The 19789-nt window shown below is 53.3% G+C and overlaps 1 protein-coding gene across 16 annotated transcripts in view; it reads left to right on the top strand.

Annotated features, from left to right (window-relative positions):
• The window catches only part of RANBP3 (RAN binding protein 3), a 53871-nt gene that overhangs the window by 28118 nt on the left and 5964 nt on the right, over positions 1 to 19789 (top strand). For 7 of the 16 annotated variants that reach the window (XM_027583650.2, XM_027583648.2, XM_027583657.2 and 4 more), the window contains 9 exons: positions 5849 to 5885; positions 5974 to 6060; positions 7877 to 7948; positions 13278 to 13343; positions 13473 to 13550; positions 14096 to 14188; positions 15409 to 15527; positions 16652 to 16771; positions 18689 to 18792. In XM_027583650.2, coding sequence (XP_027439451.1) covers positions 5849 to 5885; positions 5974 to 6060; positions 7877 to 7948; positions 13278 to 13343; positions 13473 to 13550; positions 14096 to 14188; positions 15409 to 15527; positions 16652 to 16771; positions 18689 to 18792 — 776 coding nt within the window. The remainder of the gene's footprint in view (positions 1 to 5848; positions 5886 to 5973; positions 6061 to 7876; positions 7949 to 13277; positions 13344 to 13472; positions 13551 to 14095; positions 14189 to 15408; positions 15528 to 16651; positions 16772 to 18688; positions 18793 to 19789) is intronic. The other 9 variants (XM_027583656.2, XM_027583664.2, XM_027583655.2 and 6 more) reach the window with 4 other exon arrangements.

Here is a 19789-nt window from a genome sequence, read left to right as displayed (position 1 = left end):
ATAAATCAAGGCAGATGGATCCCAGCTTCCTCTTGGCCTGAGGTGTTTCTTTGGTTAGCTAGGAGTCGTTGCTTTTGCAGCCAAACAGATTTGGATCTTTCCCGGTACCACACTGGAATTCAGGAAACCGCCCACCCTTACCCAGCCAGTCTCGCCCATCACGTTTAATCTGCTCTTTATTGCATGGTCTCTCGAGGGAATGCAAAGCTGTGAGTTCTTTATAATAAACAGTGGCTCACTGAATTGTTGCTTACAAAGGGCCTGCTCGTCTTTCAGTCTCCCCAGACTCTGGCCATCGAAGACAGTACCGGGAACAAGCCTCTATATATCAGACTTACTGGCTCTCAGAAGACAGCTTGGAGAAGACCAAACCACATCCAGATTAAGTTCTCTGATCTGGAGAAAGCAGGCAGCTCTTAGTGCTTACTCCAAGCCTGGCTTAAGTCCCCTGGCCTGAAGCTCAGAGCCAAAGCCCTGTGGAGCCTGAAATGTGTTTATTAGACCCACCAGGAAGCTTAGACAGGTTCTGGAACCAGACCCCTGGCTGGACAGCTTCCCTCATCTTCCAGCGTCTGCAAGGGATTTGACCCTTATTCTGCTCCCAGCCAACATTCAGACCTTTGGAGGCCACAGCTCTTTTTCTTTCTTCAGTGTCTGCCTTTTTGGTAAGAACTTCTGAGCTGGTCACCTCAGTAGCAGAATAAACAGCATGGAATTGGCCAGTAGTCCATTTGAAGACAAGGATGAATCAACAGGCTCCTCCCTTGATTGATTTTTCATCCCGGGCATCCATTTTCCTGCAGCCACAGACAGCGGGCTTTATAACCGGTCAGTCCACGTTGAAATCACTGAGGCTCAGGCAGACCAAACGGGTGTCTGGCGTGGTCTTGTTTTCTGGTCTTTTCTGAGAAGTCAAGAAGGCCGCGAGTGCTGTTCATTCCTGCTTAACTCTACCTGTGTGTCTGTGTGTCAGCTTCTGAGACACAGCAGCCAGCTCCATTCCTTCCCCTGGGCTGGCCTAGCACCTTTGTCCTCCTTGAGGCCACACCAGACAGCCTCATGAGAGCCATGTTCTTTCGGGGCTTTGAGGGGGGCGGTGCGGGATCCTTGATAAATGTAATGATCGTAAATTTTCACTGTTCCATCCTTTACAAAGAACTGAAGCTTCCCACATCTACAGTTCCAGGGTCCCATTCTGGGTTAGACGTTACCACCTGTTTTGTACTTGGCAAGGATGTGCACACCTCACAGAATAAGCAGCTCCCCCCAAGGTTCCTGTGGCTCTGAGGAGAGCGAGCTGCCACTCCTGCCATTCTTCCCACCCGTCCCTAGCAGCCACCACTGGGGGGGGCTTTGCATCTTCTGTAAGCCCACTTCACTCGTTCACACTTCCTGCCACCAGGGAAGTGAATTGAAGGACTCTCTTTGGGCCTCTTTTCTGCCTCCTTATGTAAGTGTTGGTTTGGGATATGTTCGTCATGGTGTCCCAAAAGGGCACTGACCCCAGTGTTGCCTGGGTATCATCCCGAAGCCCTAATCCTCACAGAGGTGGATTCTAGTGTGGAAAGAGGCAGAGGAGGAAATGGGACTTTCACACCTGCTTCTGCCCTGGCTCCTCCCCAAAAAGGAATCCGGAAGCCTGCACTTAGAGTCGCGTGAGTCCCCGTGGCAGTGGCTTCGGATGTAGACTTCCCGGGTCCAAGGAGTTGCAGCTGCAGGGCACACCCCTATGTGTGTCCCAGGCATTGCTCTCAGCTGACCCGTAAGTGGCCTCTCCCTTGGTTGGGGTGAGGGGCGGTCCCTGACCACCAGGCTGCTGTGTTTGCACAAAGTGTGTGTGGAGCCGGCGTTGGCCTCGTTTTGGGCCAGGGTGGCTTAAAGGGGAGGTACTTCACCCCAGACCTTTCCCTTTTGGGGAGAAGACAGCACGAGACAGCCAGACAGCAAGCTCAGACCTCAGCGCAGTTGGGGGGGGTGGGGGGTGCAGACATCAGGCTTCTCACGCTGGCCACTGTTGAGGATTTCTGGAAGAGTTGGAATATCCAAAGGCAAGCAGAAGTGACTTCCTCATACATTCCATCTCCTTGCTTCCTTGTGCTAGCTCCTATTGAGGAAAGTTGCTGGCATCCGTTTCCTCACTGCTTCTGAGTTGGCTAGTTCAGACCCCACAGGAGATTCCAGCAGCTTCTGGAAGGTTATCCCTGGTGGTGTAATTTCCTGTGTTGTCCTCCCCTGGCCTTGGCCTCTTAGCCTTTCCAGGACCAAGAGGCCAGTCACATGCCTCTTAGAAGAGATTTGGGGTGTGGGTTTGAGGGTCTCCTGCATCGGAATCTTGTCTGGCCAGGCACTTTTCTTCAGGTCCCTGAAGGGGCTATGATCAACTCAGGCTCCATTTGTGCAGTGAATACCTGCTGATCGTCTTTTGTGCACAGCATCCTGGGGGCTGTGTGTCTCAGCTGTGAGCAGAACAGCCAGACGGACACATTAGATCATTTCCAGCTGGTACACAAAACAGGGTAGGGGCCCGAGGGAGGTAGAGGAGCAGCTTCCGCTTGCTGGGTGGTAGGGCAGCGAGTGAGCACGGGTTCACCCTGGAGGAGGCTAGGAAAGGCCTTGGAGAGGCCACACTGAGCGGACCTGCAGGAAGCGCGTCCCAGGCCTGGGGGGGTGGGGGAGCGGGCACACACAGAAGGAATGTTGAGGCAGGAACAATGTTGCCGTGTTCAGAAAACAGGGGAGACAGGCTGCACCATGACAACAAGGAGGGGTGGTTCAGCACAGACAGCGGGGTACCCAGAGGCCTCAGCTCCTGGCCTGGACCCACTTCTGGGGAGGGGCCCCAAGCACCCATCAAACTCTAAAGGAAACTCAGATTCCTGAGAGGTTTGGGGTGTTGTTGGCATAGATAAGAAAGTTATGTGTCGTTAAGACCCCCAAAATACACAAAGCAAAAACAGACAGAACTGAAGGGAGAAGAGACGATTCGGTCATCTTGGAGAGCTCGGCACCCCCCCTTCAGTAGTCAGTAGAACATCTGGGCGGAGGATGGAGGAGAACAGAGAGGGCCTGGGCAACACTCTAAACCCAGCTGGCCTAGCGAGCCGTCTGCCCCGGAGAACGTCGAGGGCACTGTGCTGCAGAGTGCCCGGGACGTCCTCCAGGGCAGACAGACCCTTTGCTAGACCACAAAACAAGTTTTGATAAACTTAAAGTGACTGAAATCATGCCAGGTCTTTTCCAGCCACAGTGGAATGAAATTGGAAATCTGTAGACTGCTGGAAATCCACACACGTGGAAATGAGCCCAGCTAGCCAGGGGGGCAAAGGGAAGGTAGGTGTGGAGGCCTCCGTGGGACTGCGGTGGTAGAGGAATACCCTTTTCGGCAGCTGAGGAAACAGGAAGCAGGGCCGTGTGTAACACAGGGACACGTGCCTTAGTGGCTTCTCTGCGGCCCGCTGTGGACAGAGGGCTACTCCTGGGACTCAAGCTAGTGGGGACCCTGGCACAGGTGACACAGAGTGAGAGATACGGAGGGGCGCAGGGGGGGCAGGGGTTCTCATGTGAGAAGCCAGAGAAGAGCGAGCAGAGTGAAAAGAGGCCAGCTGATGAGGGAGCAGTGTCTGCAAGGCCATTTCCAGATCCCAGGAGTTGCTCTCCAAGCGGCAGATACCATGGGATCCGAGAGGCTGCCACGTGTGGGGTTGGTGCAGCCGGAATGCTTACTGAATGACAGGAGAGAGGCCAGGAGCCATGGGACTGGAGCTGGGAGTGGGCCCAACCCCTGGGAAGGAATTGGAAGGAGGTACCCGTAGTCTGCACCTCCGTGATGTCACCCAGGGAAGGGGATGGTCCCAGGAGAAGAGGCCTGCTGTGCCCACGGCTTGGCTTTGCATTTTCAGACACCACCCTAGGCCTGAACCCAGTGAAGGGAAAGCGCTGCCAGAGTATGTGTCTCAGCAACACCCCCAACGCTTCGTCCTGGGCTCAGGACTGAGTCCCCCACCCTGACCCCTCATTTGGCTGCCCCGGGACATGAACTGTCCTCTTGTCATGCTCTTCCCAAGGGCATAACATCCAGCAGAAGCGAGCTTGCTGGGAGAGCACCCCCCAAGTCCAGGTGTCAGCCTTGGCCGGGTGTCGGGTCAGACCGAGGGCTGCCTCACCTGCTTATCTCGCTGACCCCTTCCATCTCCCTGTGGGGGAGGTGCTGGCACCCCCATTTCCCAAGGAAGGAAACCAAAGCCTGGGTGAGGGAGAGGATTTGCCCGAGATGTGGCTTTAGGAGGTGTCGGAGCTGGGAGAAGGTAAGCTGTGCGGGCCTCGCAGAGGGGTTGAGCACCTTCACACTCTGCTCTTGTGGTCCGGCCGCCGGTTTGTGCCCGTCTGGGGCCCGCCTGCTTTCCTCCTCCGGTGTTCCACTTCATCTGGGGCCCAGTGGTATGTTCAGGGTCGCCGTGAGGACTGTCAAATCCCTGTTGTGTTAAGAGGGGTTTGTTTCCCAAGCACTTTGATGGATGGCCTCCTCGGAGCCTCCTGAGCACCCGATGCAGGCATGGGGATGGCAGTCCTCCTGGCCCTTTCACAGAGGCTTGCAGGGAACGCTTAGAACGGACTTGAGCAGGAAAGGCTTGCGTTTCTGACTCAAACCCAAGTTGTGGGCCCACTCGGGAGGAGAGAGTTCAGGTTGGAATCCTTTTCTCTACTGTCTCTTAGGACGTGGTCCACAAACTCCGGGCCTCTGTCTGCAAGCTAAGGTGGTAGAGTATGCATGTGGCCCGAGAAGCTGAAAGTCTTCTGTGGCCCTTTATGGAGAAAGTCCTGCCCAGGGCCGGCGCCCTGCTCACAGCCCATTATTTACGTTATTTAGGGCAGTTGCCACCTTTCCACCCCGCCCTGCAGTTTGCAGAGCACTTTCCCAGGCAGGCCTCCTCTAAGCCCTAACGGCTCCTCAAGGCAGGTGGTCCTCGTTTGGCTAAACTTGACCCCTAGTGACTTTTCTGAAAATAAGAAAATTGGCTCCTCTGCTTGCTCGCTTACAGGTGCGCGAGGAGGAGGGATGTTCACCCCTCGACATTTGCTTCTGGCTGCTCGGTTCTGGAGAGTTGCAAGTCTGTGAGGGAGTGGATATTACCTGGGGGTGGGAGCGGGGCTCATCTTAAGGCTTCTTGATGGCTAGTTGTTCACATTCTAAAACTAAAGGGTGTTACGGAGGAAATTCTTTGGCCACCTTCTGTCTTAGCTTGCGATTTCTCGGTAGGTCGTGTAGTCAGCAGAGTTGTCGCATTGGACGACTGTGTTCTGAACACTTTGCAGCAGACTTAGATCCAAGGCATGGAAGTTCTCTGTTGCTCTGGAAGTAATGGTCCACCTTGAAACAGGGTTCTGCGCCGCGGAACGGCCCAGGGCAAGGAACGGAAACTGCTGCGACCCGGTGTTAGGCCACATTTTAAATGGTCCTGCTGCCCTCCAGAGTGGAGCGGGTCGCTTGCCAGCTCTTGGCAGAATGAATTTCAGCCAGATAGCGTTTCACTGTGCTTGAGTTGAGGGGGTGGCACGCAGTTAGCTGTGACCTGTGGAGAGACAGAGAAACCAATCTTTGTGCAGTAAATGCGCCCTCAGCCTTCAGGAGGACTCCTCGGCCCATGGCCTGGTAAGGCAGACACAGAGGGTTCCTGGGGGGCGTTTTTGAGCCTTAGGTTGAAAGTCCATCCGACCTGGGTGTCTGAGCTCAGGGAGTTGGCCCTCAGCGCTGCGTTTCAGGATGCGTTCATGACGGAACTCAAGCTGCTGGGTGCTGGCTGGGCAGCCCGGCCCTCGCTTACCGCCCTGCCGTGTGCTCTCATTTCAGAGGCCAGCTGGAGGCTCCAGCCCCGAAGGTGGAGAAGGTGAGGAAATCTCTAAAACGTCTCGTTCTGTTTGGTTGTAAAAGTGGAAGCAGCCTGATTTTCTCCTCCTCCTCCTCGTTTTCTGTAGATTCTGACCGAGAAGATGGAAATTACTGCCCTCCCGTCAAGCGAGAAAGAACGTCCTCTTTAACCCAGTTCCCACCTTCACAGTCAGGTAACCGTCGCAGACCTTTGCCGAGCGTCTGTGCTGATGAGCCCGCCATCCCCCTGTGGCGCCTCACACTCGGCGTCTGTCTCCTGCCCACAGCCAGTTAGAATCGATCTGAGACTCGGTCTCCGTCAGGAATGAAGCTGGAGGTGCCCCCCTCTGGAATCAGTAACACTTAACAGAGGGTCGTGACCTAGTGGACTAAATTGATTACATGTCCTCCTTCCCAGGTTTATGGCTGTGTCTCTAGATTGAAGGTGTAGGAAGTGGGAAGTAGAGTGTCCTCCTGACCCTTCAACCATGTGCCTAGAGCTTGGCAGTCTGGTTGAGAAGTGCAGACACACACACACAGTACATATCAAACCAAGTGGCCCCAGAACACACTTTGATGATGGAATGCCGGGAGCCTGCAGAGGAGGAGAGCTTGGTGGAACCTTGAGGGGTGGGCCAGGCTGGGAGCCTGTGGAGGCTCTGGATGGGGGCCTTGCAGACGAGCCCGGGGGCTTGTTAAGAAGACCCATGCAGCAGAGAGGCAGTTTCCCAGGGTCGAGAGAGTTGCTGGGGCTATTTGGTGGGAGGCGCTGTGATCCCGGGGACAGCCTTGCAGATTCAAGGGTAAACACTGCCTCAGGGCTTGCCCCCAGTCCTCCCGACCTTGACTTGGTCCCCCCCGGCATCGTCCATCTTCTCCATCTTGGCTGTCTAGTGCAGACTTAAGAGATGCACACGTATTCAGAGAGGATCTCCAGTATACCCAACTTGGCGTTCCTTCTTGGGAGGTTTATGTGAAGCATTTTATACCTGTGAACCTAAAGGACAGCACTTTAAGGGGAAAAGACGCCCGGGAAGGTTGTTTCTGCTTACAGAAGTGATGCAGACATGACAGGGGGGCACCATGTAGAGAGTGAGTGTCCTTTCGAGATCCTCCCTGCAACACACTGGATTTCACTCCTGTTTCCCTTAACACTCACTGTGGACATCGCCACACCCTTTCTCATGACTGCTCGAGACCCTCCTGAATGGCTACACTGTCCTTTGCTAAGCAGGCCTTGAGGAACCATCAGGACAGTTAGCAGTCGGGCTTGGGGAGCCCTCCTTTTCTCCCCTGTTGCATATGGGCATTCCTAGGAAACAAGGGAGCTTCTGCCCCCTGGTGATCGGTTGTGCTCCTTCCCATTCACCGCGCCCTGCTGTGCCATGCCCTGTGGCAGAAGGTGCCTCGGAAGAGGAGAGATGATTTGTGCTGTGGCCACAGGCTGTAGGGACAAAGGACAGCCAAGCATTTCCCTTCTGCTCTAGCGCACTGGCATAGGAAATAGCTCTCCGGCACAGGAACGGAGCCCATATCTTGGAAGGCGTGGTCGGCGCCCTACATTCTGATTCTGCTTAGCTGTGTTCTCTCTACCCGCTTAGTTCTTCAGCTCTGAGGCCCATTGCATTACTGTCTGGCCTACACCCAGGGAAGCAACTGATAAGTGTAAAGTAAGATCCTAAACAGGTGAGGGGCTGGGGGTGCAGCCAGCCAGCAAGCCTCTGGCAGGTGACAAGAAGCAGGGCCTGAGGCTTGGAACACCCAGTTCATTCTGCTTCCCTTCTTGCTGCTCCCATTGGGGCCTCCAGCGCCACAGAAAAGCCAGGGGCATGAGGACAAGCTAGGCGGCCACAGTAGACCACAAAGGCCTGGTTCATAATGCTGAGCCCCTCCGGTGTGGCTTGGAGACCGAGCCTTCAGGTGGGAGAGGTGATCGGGTGCGCGTGTGCCCTGCCTACTCACACTGTTTTTCTCTTGTTCCCTTCCCTGCCCGCACCTCCTTGTCGACAGTATCAAAAAACAATGTTTTTATGCCATCAACCTTCTGCGAGCCATCTGCAGGCAATTCTGACTCAGAACCAGGTGAGCCCTCATGTCCCTTTGCCTTTTACTACCAGTCACTGGGGGTTTTCCTGGGATGAAAAAGAGTTGATATTGTAAAATAAGATCTTAAACAGGAACAGGCAATTTGAAAACCGGATTCTTTTTCAGTTCCTAAATGTTTTCCCAAATCTTCAGCTCATAGACTTGGAATCCACTGTGAGGCAAGCTTCATAAGCCCTTAATTTTTTGTTTCTGCAGGAGGGCCTGGTCACAAGGAGTCTTTAAGGTGTTGGTTGATTTTTTTTGTTCTTTGGTTTTTGTGGGGTTTTTTCCCAAAAACAAAAAGCAACTATAAAGAGGTGTATTACTTGTTTTTCCAAAATTGTACACAAGTAACACGTTCATACCACTTTTTTCAAAAGGCAAATGGGAAATACATAGAGTAAAAGAATCTTCCTACCCCTCTCCGTCTCCCTCTCCCACCCCAAGGTAACTGTGTGAGGTCAATGGAATTTTCCAGACCCCTTTTCTGTGCATTAGAGTCTCACATCAATCAGTATTGCTTAGACCTGTTCAGATAAATATGTAAGCATATTTAATCACAGCATATTAAATCTTGAAGTAAAGTAGCTTGCTCCCCTCTGAAGACTATGGAGCCTTCCTTTTTTGGTCTTTTGCTAGAGATCCAACTCCCAAGGTTTCCTGAAAGTTTCTCCCACGTGGCTGAAATTCCTCATAAAGGAGTTAATGAGCAAGTTCAACTACCCGAATTCTGTAACCCAATCTGCCTCATATAAATTCATTGCCTACTTCAAAAGCATTGCGAGATAAGTCATACTCTGGCAGGAGGGCAATGTTTTTATAACTTAGGGGATTGATTCAATAGCACCATTTCAAACAATAGGATTAATTTTGACTCTGAAAGCAAACTGTTTTGAGCTGAGCCCCTCACTAAGCCCTGAGGAGAAGTGTGGTGTGTCAGCGGTCTGTGGGAACCCCTGGAGTGCTGGCTGAGCAAGTAGCGCGGTGAGCTGCAGGGGCGGTGTTAGCTGAGGTGATCCTGTTGGGGTCTAGGGGGCCGCTCGCTGAAGCCGCGTCTAGATCGCCTCATGCGGTCAGTTTCCATTACAGATCTCAACATCATCACCTCTAAGATCTGTGAGTGATGGCCTCACTCCCCTCTCTTGCCCCACAAAACCTTTATCCCGCAGCATTGAGAGCCGGGCTGCCCTGAGGAAAACAGGGTTCCCAGCCCTGCTGAGGGGCGCGGACGCAGCCTCGCTTCCTGGTCCCTGAGGCAGGTTGGAGTCATATCAGGCCTCTTCTGTCCTTGCCTGTCTGCCTTTTGTGTTTTAGCTTTAATTTTTTGGGGTGGGGGGGCGGATTTTTAACTTCCGGAAGAATTGTATAAAGCACCTCCATATCCCGTTACCCATTCGACTTTCCCCAGTCGCCCCAGTGCTGCCCTTCGTAGCAGAGGGCTCAGATCCCGGGTCACGTACCCCACGTCTCTCTTTCCGTCTAGACTACTTCCTCATTCTTTGCTTGATGTTTATGGCCTGGAAGATTACAGGCCAGTGAATTTGGAGAAGTTTTTCTGTCTGGGTTTGTCCAGTGATTCCTGTTGGTTCTGCCCAGGTAGTGCCTTTGGGGCTAGAATTCCACAGAAGCAAAGCTGTGTTCTTCACGGTGCCCCGTCCCAGATGGCACGTGGTGCTTACCTGTCCTGGTACCTGTGGGGCTAATTTGGCTCACTTGGTTAGAGTGGGCTCTGTTGGTTTCTCCGCTGGGAGATCATCCCCTTTTTTTCTGGAGAGAGAAGCCCATTCCTCTCACTGTTCCCCCACCAGTGTCTGCCTCCACCCTTGTTCTCTTGCTCGGATTAGTCATTACTCTGACGATCCATCACCAAAGGCAGGGGGGTGGGGGGTGGGGGTGGGCTGCCTTCTCTGTTACTGGTACGCTTCATTGGTGTTCTGTAAGAGAGCTGTTCTTTCTCCCCACTTAGCCCCTTGTTATATTGTACAGCAAAATCGATGCATGGATTCCTGCTTTAGTCAACGGCTTACATTCTGTCGTTATTAGTACAGAATTTCTTTTAATTGTCCCAGATTTGGCTAGCGGGAGTCCCACCAAGCAGGTTCCTGTGCCCTTTTGTCACGACTCGTTATTTTTTTAAGCACTTTCTTCTGTCCTAACAAGAGCCTCCAGACTCATCATCGTCTCTCACAGGGTTCCTTCTCAAAGGGGTCCTTCTTAGTGGAGAGTGGTCTCCAGAAACCAAGATCTGCATGCTCGGCCAGCTCACCGCTGTTGGGATTCTCACACACCCCTGTACCTCTGCGCATATCTGTGTGTACACGTACACACGTTTCTTCATCTATATCTGTCTGCGTGTGCAGGCAACCCTGGGCTCACATGTATACTTCCCATCCAGCACCAGTAGGGTTCACCTGAGCCTCCCTGCTTCTTAATTCTACCTATCTTTCTGACAGAAACCTGGCTCCCTTTGTCTGCAGGGCGTGTCCCGTCACTCTACGCACCACCCCCCCCCCGGCCCTGTACATGCCAAGCACCCTCCCATCTGCCCCAGCACCACCCAGCCCCCGCCAGGCTGTCTCCTCTTAGAGCCTTTTCAACCTCTGGCATACACCAAGTTGAAGTTCCCCTGGGGGTGAGCACTGTTCCCTGCAGACATCACTTGGGGTCTTCCCAGGGCAGGGCAGAAAGCACCCTCAAAGGAGCCCACTTGCTTTAGACATGATTAAGAGGAGGGCGAAAGCTGCTTCAGAGGGAACCACCTCTTACCCCAGTGAGCTCACAGTGGGGCACGCGTATACCCTCAAGAAGACACCAGGCCAGTCACTCGTGCATTTCGGTGACTCTATCGTGTGTGCTAGGACTCTGGCCATCAGCAACAGCTTTTCATTGCACCCAGGCCATGTTGTAGGTAAAGTGAGTTTCTTGAGGCCATGAAAAGAGAGCGTCTATTTTGGTGAAGATGGGGCCTGCAGGCACGCCTCAGCTTGGCTGTCCTGTGAGCACACCTCCCTGCTGCCTTGGGCTCCTTCTGTCCCCAGTCCTCAGTTGCCATGACAGGTGTGGCATGCCTTGTCTGTCTTGTCTGTCATCTGTTCACTGCAGCATCCAGCGTGATTTCTTGTGCGTCTGCGGGGTGGGCCAGGTGCCAGGCCCGTGCTAGCGGATGCTCTGTGGCAGTGATCATCCACGCCTGCGCCCCCACTGGTCAGCCTAAGCTGGCTGCAGAGGTCAGTTGCTGCTGGTGTTGCTCTACACAGAGCAGAGAGGTGGAGATCAATCGGTAGCCACAACGTAAGCATTGCAAAGCCAGCTGTAAGGCCTCTTAAAAATTATCTCAATTGTGAATTTCATCTCAATTTTTTTTAACACTTGTAAATTGCCAGTCATCTTCTGAATAGTCCTGAGCTTTGGAAATGTGATTCAGTATTTCTCTCCTAAAAAGGAACATCTGGCAGCATGTCTTCCCCTGCATCTGTGGTGTCTGATTCTCCTGAGCCTGGTTTTTATGACCGACCGCTCTCTCAGGGGAGAGACCCCAGCTCCACTAACACAGGCCTTGGAAGCCTGGTGAACTCAACTCCTTCATACTAACTAGCAGGGAAGAGTTTTGTAATCCTGTTTTTGCCCAAGGAGATCAGTTTGGCTGACCAACCCCAGACAGCAGGAAGAAGGCTCTCCTGCTTCGTTGAGAATTCCATTTGACTTTGTTTTATGCCTCAGGAGTTTGGTCTGAGAAGGCATTTGTGGTGTTTCAGTGTACAGTTGGTTGGTTTTTAGTGTATCCACAGAGTTGTGCAGCCATCACCATAATTAATTTTATTTTTTTAATTTTTTTTAACAATATATTTTTTTTAAGATTTTCTTTATTTGAGAGAGAGAGAATGAGAGAGAGAGCGTGCACATGAGAGGGGGGAGGGTCAGAGGGAGAAGCAGACTCCCCGCCGAGCAGGGAGCCCGACGCGGGACTCGATCCCGGGACTCCAGGATCATGACCTGAGCTGAAGGCACTCGCTTAACCAACTGAGCCACCCGGGCGTCCCATCCATAATTAATTTTAGATCATTCCATCACCCCAAAGAGAAACCCCATCCCCATGAGCAGTCACTCACTGCCCGTGTCTCCCCCAGCCCTTGGCAACCAAGAATCCACTTTCTGTCTGCAAGGATTTGCCTGTTCTGGATATTTCATGTAAATAGAATCATCTACTGTGTGATCTTCTAAGACATCTTCCCGTTTGTCTTTCTTCCAATGATGTTTTAGAGTTTTTGTTTGTTAAATTTATTCCCAAGTACTATTCTCTTTGGTGCTATTATAAATGGAATAACAGGTTTTCATAACTTCATTTTTGGAGTGTTCATTGCTGGCGTGTAGATATACACAATTGATATTTGTGTATTGATCTTGTTCCCTGCACCTGACAAGGGTTTTTTTCAGATGAGTAGGACCTTATTACAAAAGTGAGGTTGCCTCTGGTGGCCCAGAATGGTGCCATCCCTGTGCTGCCCCAGGAACAGACCTAACTGTTGGAGTCACAAGGCTTTTTATGCTGATCCTTCCTGTCAAGGCAGATTAGACTGTCCCCACTCCCTGCCCCTTATGAGATCAGCCACCTCACCCGCACACACAGATGACCAGTATGGACCAGTGGCCCCAGTGAAACCAGGTTTTGAGCCATCGCCCTGCTTCCTTCCCCTTCGTTGTCCTCGGCCTTCCAGTGTTCTCAGCAACAAGGTGAAGCTGTCCAAGCACATCCGGAAAAAGAGAGCAAGCTGGACGTCTGCCACCTTTGATCTTTCACCACAGAAACGTGTCTCATTTCCCAGACATCTGCTGGTAGTACAGAGGCTTCTCCTGATTACAGATGCATCCTCTGACAAGACAAGTCCTCTGAGAAAGGGAGACCGGTCCCAGGGGCCTTAATGGGGTGGCTCCCTGACATTCTCCAGGGCCTGTGAGCCCGGCACAGCTCCTGGCAAGCCGTTGGGTGAGGTGACCCAGGGGTGGACCAGCCTTGCACTCACTGTCACTTTTGTCTCTCACCTTCAACACCCCCCTGGTCTTTCATTATCAGCACCTGGCCTGGAGCCAGCACTTTCTGCAACTCCCTGGCTCCTCCTCGTCCAAGCTGCCTTATAACCTTGGTGGTTGAACCGGGCTTCGGCATTTCTGTTTTAACTTGGAAACATTTCCCTGGTTCTCCAGGCTCATGGCCACTGAGGTTCAGACCTAGAGTCTTCCCCTGCCCTTGACCCTCTCAGCTTTGCTGCTGCCCCCACCTCTACCCCCTAGGCAGGCTTGCTTTTTATCTTTTGTCTTGTGCTTGTAGAGGAAAAGAGCAGTGGATTCCGGTTGAAGCCACCAACATTGATCCACGGCCAGGCACCCAGTGCAGGTAGGTGCCCGCCTTTAAGGAGGAAAGTGGAAGGGCTGTCTCACACCCTTCCTGCCTCTGCAGCATCTGTTTGCACAGCTGCCTTAGGCAGCCCAGCCGGCATGCTTCAGGCTCAGTCTGCTCTCTTAGGTCATCTCGGTTACCTGGCACATGAGCACCGAAAAGCCACTTTAAGGAGCCCATCAGACCAAGGAAATTCTCCCCTCTGTGAGCCCTCCACCACCCTGAGGAGGGGGGGGGTGGGTGGTGAGGGAGCAGACTTGGCTTGGTGTGGGGCTCTGTGCCCAGCGATAGCTCAGCTGGTTCAGGCTGTCTCCAGAACATTCCAGCCCCGGCGTGCCACAGAGTAAGCCTGAGCACAGGGGCCATGATCCAGTGGCGTGCCGCTGGGGAGCAGGGCCTGGCAGTGGTGCAGAGTTGGAAGCGTTCTCTCGTGCTTCTTGCCCCATTTGTGTTTGGCAGATGGATTTTCTCAGCGTGGCACTTTGAAAAGCAGGTGCAAAGGGTATTTTTATGTGAGCCCGAGCAGAGTCCTAAACTCGGAGGGGCTGCCTGTGGCTCTGTGCTTTCCCTGCACCATCTGTCCTTGATCCTTGAGCCCAGCACTTGAGGACAGCTGTCCCTTGGTTCCCCCTATAGCATTACTGTACTCAATGAATTAATTTCCAGAAAGCCCCTGAGAGCCCGTACGGGGCTGTGTGTTTCTGCCTACTGTGTCCGAGGGCCGCAGGCAAGCCAACCTCTGTTCTCAGGTCTGCCGAGCCAGAAGCCCAAGGAGCAACAGCGGAGTGTGCTTCGCCCGGCAGTGTTACAAGCCCCACAGCCAAAGGCACTCTCACAGACCGGTAAGAAATGGCCCTGGTGCCCAGGCTCGCACGGCAGGGTGTAGGGTCTTCCTGAAGTTGGCCCGGGACAGCTGTGTCTCGACACAGGTGACTTTGGCCATATCTGCTGAATGCACTCAGAAATAGAGTGCTGGGGGGGCGCCTGGGTGGGTGTCTGCCTTCGGCTCAGGTCATGTTCCCAGCATCCTGGGGTTGAGTCCTGCATCGGGCTCCCCGCTCAGCGGGAAGCCTGCTTCTCCCTCTCCCACTCCCCCTGCTGTGTTCCCTCTCTCCTTGTCTCTCTCTCTCTCTCTCTCTCTCTCTCTCTGTCACATAAATAAATAAAATCTTTTAAAAAAAAGAAAAAGAAAGAAAGAAATAGAGTGCTGGGGAAGTAATCCTTTAAGTCCCCGTTGAGCCCAGGGAAGACAGCAGGCCAAGGTGACCACCATGCTTTCTGCACACGCTGGCTTCATAAAAGCTGGCTCCCTCCAGAGTGTCTCCAGTCCATCCCAGCACGTTTGCAGGCAAAACTCAGCCCTCTGTGTCTGAGAGACTTGAAGGGTCATTTTGGTTATGTGCGCAGTTTCATCTGGTCTGCCACCCGTAAGACCTCTGACTCTTAAACCATATTTCCATGATCTCTGCACAGGTCATGGTGTTCAGTTGACCCTTAATTTCTTAGTATTAATGACCTTTTCTTGTCTTCCTCTTTGTCTCTCCCTGTAATTCAAAAACTCTTCATCAGAAGCAATCCAACATCCCACATGAGGGAAATAGTATTTCTGAAGAGTTTCAACAGGAAAGCTTTTTTATAAGTTATGCCACCCAATCAGCCAGATTTAAAGCTGTGCGCATCATGTGATCTCAACTATTCATAGGGCGAAGTGCAGAGAATCAAGATGTTATGAGTAAAAGGGTGTTTTATAAAACTCATAATTGCTCCTTATTTAATATATATTCTTTTTCTCTTTTTTACCTTAGTTAGCAGTATCCTTCTAAAGTACACTGAAAAGTCATACAGTTCTTTGTGGAATAAGCAGCAAGATTGTCTCACTTCTGTGAGGTTTTAGTTCTGGGCTCGCTTGGGTTTTTTTAATGGAAGAATTTGTGATTTTCAGTCATGATACCAGCTCCTTTTCTTGAAAAAGGAGAAACGACACAGTTGGTCCCAGCGGTGGGGGGGCAGCCGAGGTCCTGCCCTGAGCCCGCGACCACCCGCTGTGCTCTTATCCCGGCAGCTGCCAGCAGCGGCACCAACGGAGTCAGCGTCCCGGCAGACCGCACGGGGGCCGCGACAGCGACATCGGCCGACAGCCCCGCACGCAGAAGTCCGTCCGATGAGGCGCGAGCACTTGAGGTGTGTCTGCTGGGCAGGGAGCACGTGAAACTTCTCGGAGCTTCGCTGAGCGTGTGGACAGTTACCTGCTCCGAGCGGTGCCAGCGTGGGCCCGTGCTAAGGCTTTCTGGATTTGCTCAGCGGTGCGCGTGCACAACAGCAGCCGATGTCCGTAGTTGCTAGAATGCCAAGGATGGTCTGTCCGCCGTTCCAGACTGCTGCACTGCCCGGGCCTAGCACCTCCCCACTGCAGGGGGGGCGGGGGGGGCGGGGGGGCTGGCGTGCCCACGGGCACTCTGCCCACTGGCCTCTGGGACGTCCCTAGGGCCAGAGGAATGGCTGTCATTGATGAGGGCTTGTGCCGTTTTATATGGAGAGATGTCTCGCCTCCCTGCTTCCACACCTGAACAGCTCGGGGATTCATGTATGTGGGCCCGTTCTAACCGAAGAAAGCTGCCTGGGGGTCAGCTCAGAAATTTTTTTTTTTTTTTTTTTGAGCAAAGTCTAGGGTTCTGAGATTACGTAGGCCAAGAGCATGTGTTTGCTAGCAGTATTGCCCAGCAGCTGAAAAGTGAGGGGCATGTTCTGAAGAGCCTGCGTTTGCGGGTGGCAGAGGCAGATTTGACATGCGAGTCGCAGCACCACACCAAGGCTTCCGGACACAAAGCCGGGTTGCATGTGTGTGTTTATTTCTACTTGGCCGTTTTGGCAGCTAAGCTGCTGCCTGAGGTTCTGTACCCTCCACCTCCCCCACACCCCCCCAGAGATGTTGGAGTACACATGGTAGAAATGACTGGCTACAATTCATTTTTAGAACATCCCTGAGCCCACCACGCCCCCCCCCCCCGCCCCCCACCCTGACCTTCAAACCAGTTAGCAGAATTAAAATTAGGAACCATCTCTGCAGCCTGCTGCTGCTGGGAAACTTGGGTAGCTAGGGAGGCCGAGAAGCAGCCCAGCCCTGCCGCCTCCAGCGTCCCTGGTGATGTGAGGGCAGGCCAGACCTGGGCAGCAGCAGCTGCCCGGGAACCGGTGCCACAGGAGACCCGGCGAGCAGATGGAATGGCGGGAGATGGCCCATCTCGCTTCTCGGGGCTAACCTGTCACTTCTTTTCAGTTGTCGTCTTGTTTGTGTTTCTAACTAGGAGAAAGAGCCCCAGAAAAATGAGTCTAGCGATACTTGTGAGGAGGAAAACTGTGAGAAAAAAGAGCAAGTTGCACAGCAGGCGTTTGTGTTCGGGCAGAACCTGAGGGACAGAGTCAAGGTGTGTGATCAGGGGCCTGGATGAGCGCTGGCACTCATGAGTCGGTCTGTTCTGCCTGCTCCAGGTTCAACAACGGGAACTCCGCTTTTCCTTACAAAGGGCGGGGAGGTGGAGGCAGAGAATGTGCCTGTGGGCTCCTGTGGCTCGTGGTGCTTCCAGTGGCTTCTTGTTTTGCATGCCCTCCATGCTGCACTGCTCCCGCTCCCGGCACACTCCCTGGCAGGCTCCCTCATTCTCCCGGGCGCAGGGGACAGGGAGGCAACCGAGCATGGCGAGAACCAACATTTTCGTAGCAAAGGAGACAACACGATCCGATGCTTTCAGCATCGCTGGAGAGATTGTTGTTGCCTAACTCGTGGGCTTCTCTGTCCTGGCACTAAGCAACATTTAGACTGGTTCATTCTTAGTTGTTGGAGGCCTGTCCTGGGTGTTCTAGGATACTGGGCAGCATCTCTGGCCCCCACCCTCCAGGTGCCAGGAGTATCCCCCGCCCCCCGTTGTGACAACCAAAAGTGTCCCTTAATAGTGCTGAGGGTTCCCTTTGGGACCAAGTCACCCTTAATTGAGAATTATTACCTTATATTTTTAAGGTAGGGCAGGTGGGAAAAGAATTTTTCTGTCCCACCAGAGGCAATAGCCTCTGTCCCCTCCTGGCTGCCCTCAAGGGCTGTTGGTGTAGTCTGGGGACTTTGAGTCAGCGGGGAGAGCATCTGGCAGTGGCGGGGAGTCTGGGCTCTGGACCCCGTGCGCTGGCGGTCTGGGAGACCAGAATGGAGCAGCACTACCTTTCCAGCCACTGGGATGGAGCGTCCCTCTGTGCCATTTCCAGCAGCTCGTCTGGCAGGAGCTCCTTTAAAAGCCTGAGAGATAGCATCAGTGGCTGCATCTGGGGACATCTGTGGTTGTCACAACCAGGGTGTAGGTACTACTGCTCTCCAGTGGGTGGAAGCCGGGGATGCTGCCCAACACCCCGCGGTGTCAGGGCGGCTTCCCCACAGAGAATGATCCAGCCCCGATGTCAGTGATGCTGAGGGGGAGAAACCCTGAAAAAGGGGAATGAAAGTCTCTCCGGCACGTAGAAAACATCAGGCTGTGCCATTTGTTTTCTTCTTTGGTGCTCACTGTCCAACAGAAACACAAATCCCCAGGGGTGAAAAATAGGCATTGCTCTTGCATGGCTTTAGCCAAAGTAATGAGTCCCTTGGGGGCTGGCTCACTCCAGGAGGAGGAAACAAGAGAAGGAAGGGCCTTGAGATCTACCTGTGCTGGGGAGCAGGGGCCTGGCCTGGGCCATCAGGTTGATTCTGTTCCTAGAGTTTAGGGGGACAGCTGCCTTGAAACTGGGATGGGGGCCACGTCTTAAGGAGGCACAGGGCTCACGTGATCTGTGGTTTCACAGTTACATGCCAGCTTCTCGGTGGGGGCGACTTCTTGGCACCCCGAGCCTCTGCTTTCTCACTCATAGGACGAGGTGAATGATACCCACCTCTCAGGGTTCGATGATAAATAGTTAACAGAGCTGGCGTGGCAGTCAGCTGGCATAAAAGAAGCCCTCGAGAAACAATGCTTTTATTATATTTATAATAAACCCCTTAAAATATCGGATCTGGAAGCATTCTGTGACCTCTCATTACAGAGTATTGGTGGAAAGGGCAATAAGATGCCAACCTGAGAGTTTTGTTGTTGTTTTTTTAACAAGGTAGAAAAAGTTTCCTGATGCCTTATGAACTGTTTTTCTATCTTAACTGTTAAATGGTGAAGTTGATTACAGGCCCACCCCACCTCTGTGTGTACACACACACACACACACACACACACAAGCTGTGCCATATGGCCTAGGGGTACAGACAGGCTGAGCTGTAAAGGTCCTGAACAGGCGGTTGTCTGAGCAGTAAGTGTTGCCTCTCTGTTTCCCAGTTAACAAATGAGAACACGGAAGTAGCTGACATGGAGAACGCTGGACACCCCAGTTCAGAAACGCCAGCTGCGACCAACTATTTCCTTCAGTATATCAGCTCCAGGTGTGTGTCTTGGGCCTGGTGCCTAGCCTCAGAGCAGCCCAGGGTTGTCCCATCGCTTTGAGCTTGGGGCCCGGGGAGGAGGCAGCAGCTGGACCAGGAGCCAGCCTGGTCCTTCGCCGGGGTGGGGGTGGGAGGCAGCAGATTTCACCAGAACCCTGGATACCCCCTGGCTCCTCATTTTATTCCCACTCTGGGCACAGCTGTGGAGTGGCCAGGATGGTGTGCTTCAACAGACAGACAAGGCAGGACCCGAGTTCTGCTTGGCCCCGGAGTGACCTCTGTCACTCGGATCTCATGCCCAGAGCAGAACCCAGTGGGCCAGTGGCTGCTTGGCTGCTTCCTGTTACCTGTCAGGTTCCGGCCTGTGGGGATCCCTTACCCTGGATTTGGGCTCGCCGGTGGTTAACACTGCTGGTGCTCACTAATGGCCTGGGTGCCCCGTGGATATTTCAGAGAGAAAGGGTGTCCCTGCCTAGGAGACAGGCCAGTAGAGTGCATAGAACTGGGCGTGGACTTCAGAGAGGCCTGGCATGAATGGTGGTGACCTCACACTTGGCTCCCTGGACCCTGATTAGCAAAGTGCATTGGATATTGTTTTAAAGACACATTTTTTGCACTGCAGCATTTCCCAAATTGGAATTAGAGCTGTGACATCTTAAACTGGACGAAATGTGATGGTGACAGCAGCTCTGAGGCCATCCAGTGTTACCTGCCAATGGCCCAGGGGTGGGCAGTGTCCCCTCCTTTGTGCAGGCCAGGGACTGGTGGGTTCTTTCGGGGAAGCAGGTGGTACCTGGTCTGACCTCTGTGATCAGCCTCTCTGAGGCGCTGTCCTCATGCACTCCGATGGTGACACCCACCTCGAGGAGGTCGGGGATGACAGGTGGCTGTCAGGCATGTCATGTAGTGCCCGCCCACATGCAGTGGGCCCCTGGCTCCGAGGCTTGTGAGCACCTGTCCCTGGTGTGCCAGGCCCATCCCCCACAGGGGAGGCTGA

Source organism: Zalophus californianus, chromosome 1 (genome assembly GCF_009762305.2).
Source record: "Zalophus californianus isolate mZalCal1 chromosome 1, mZalCal1.pri.v2, whole genome shotgun sequence".
Taxonomy (NCBI): domain Eukaryota; kingdom Metazoa; phylum Chordata; class Mammalia; order Carnivora; family Otariidae; genus Zalophus; species Zalophus californianus.
The sequence above is the reverse complement of the archived record's forward strand: the minus strand, read 5'-3'. Positions and strand labels throughout refer to the sequence as shown.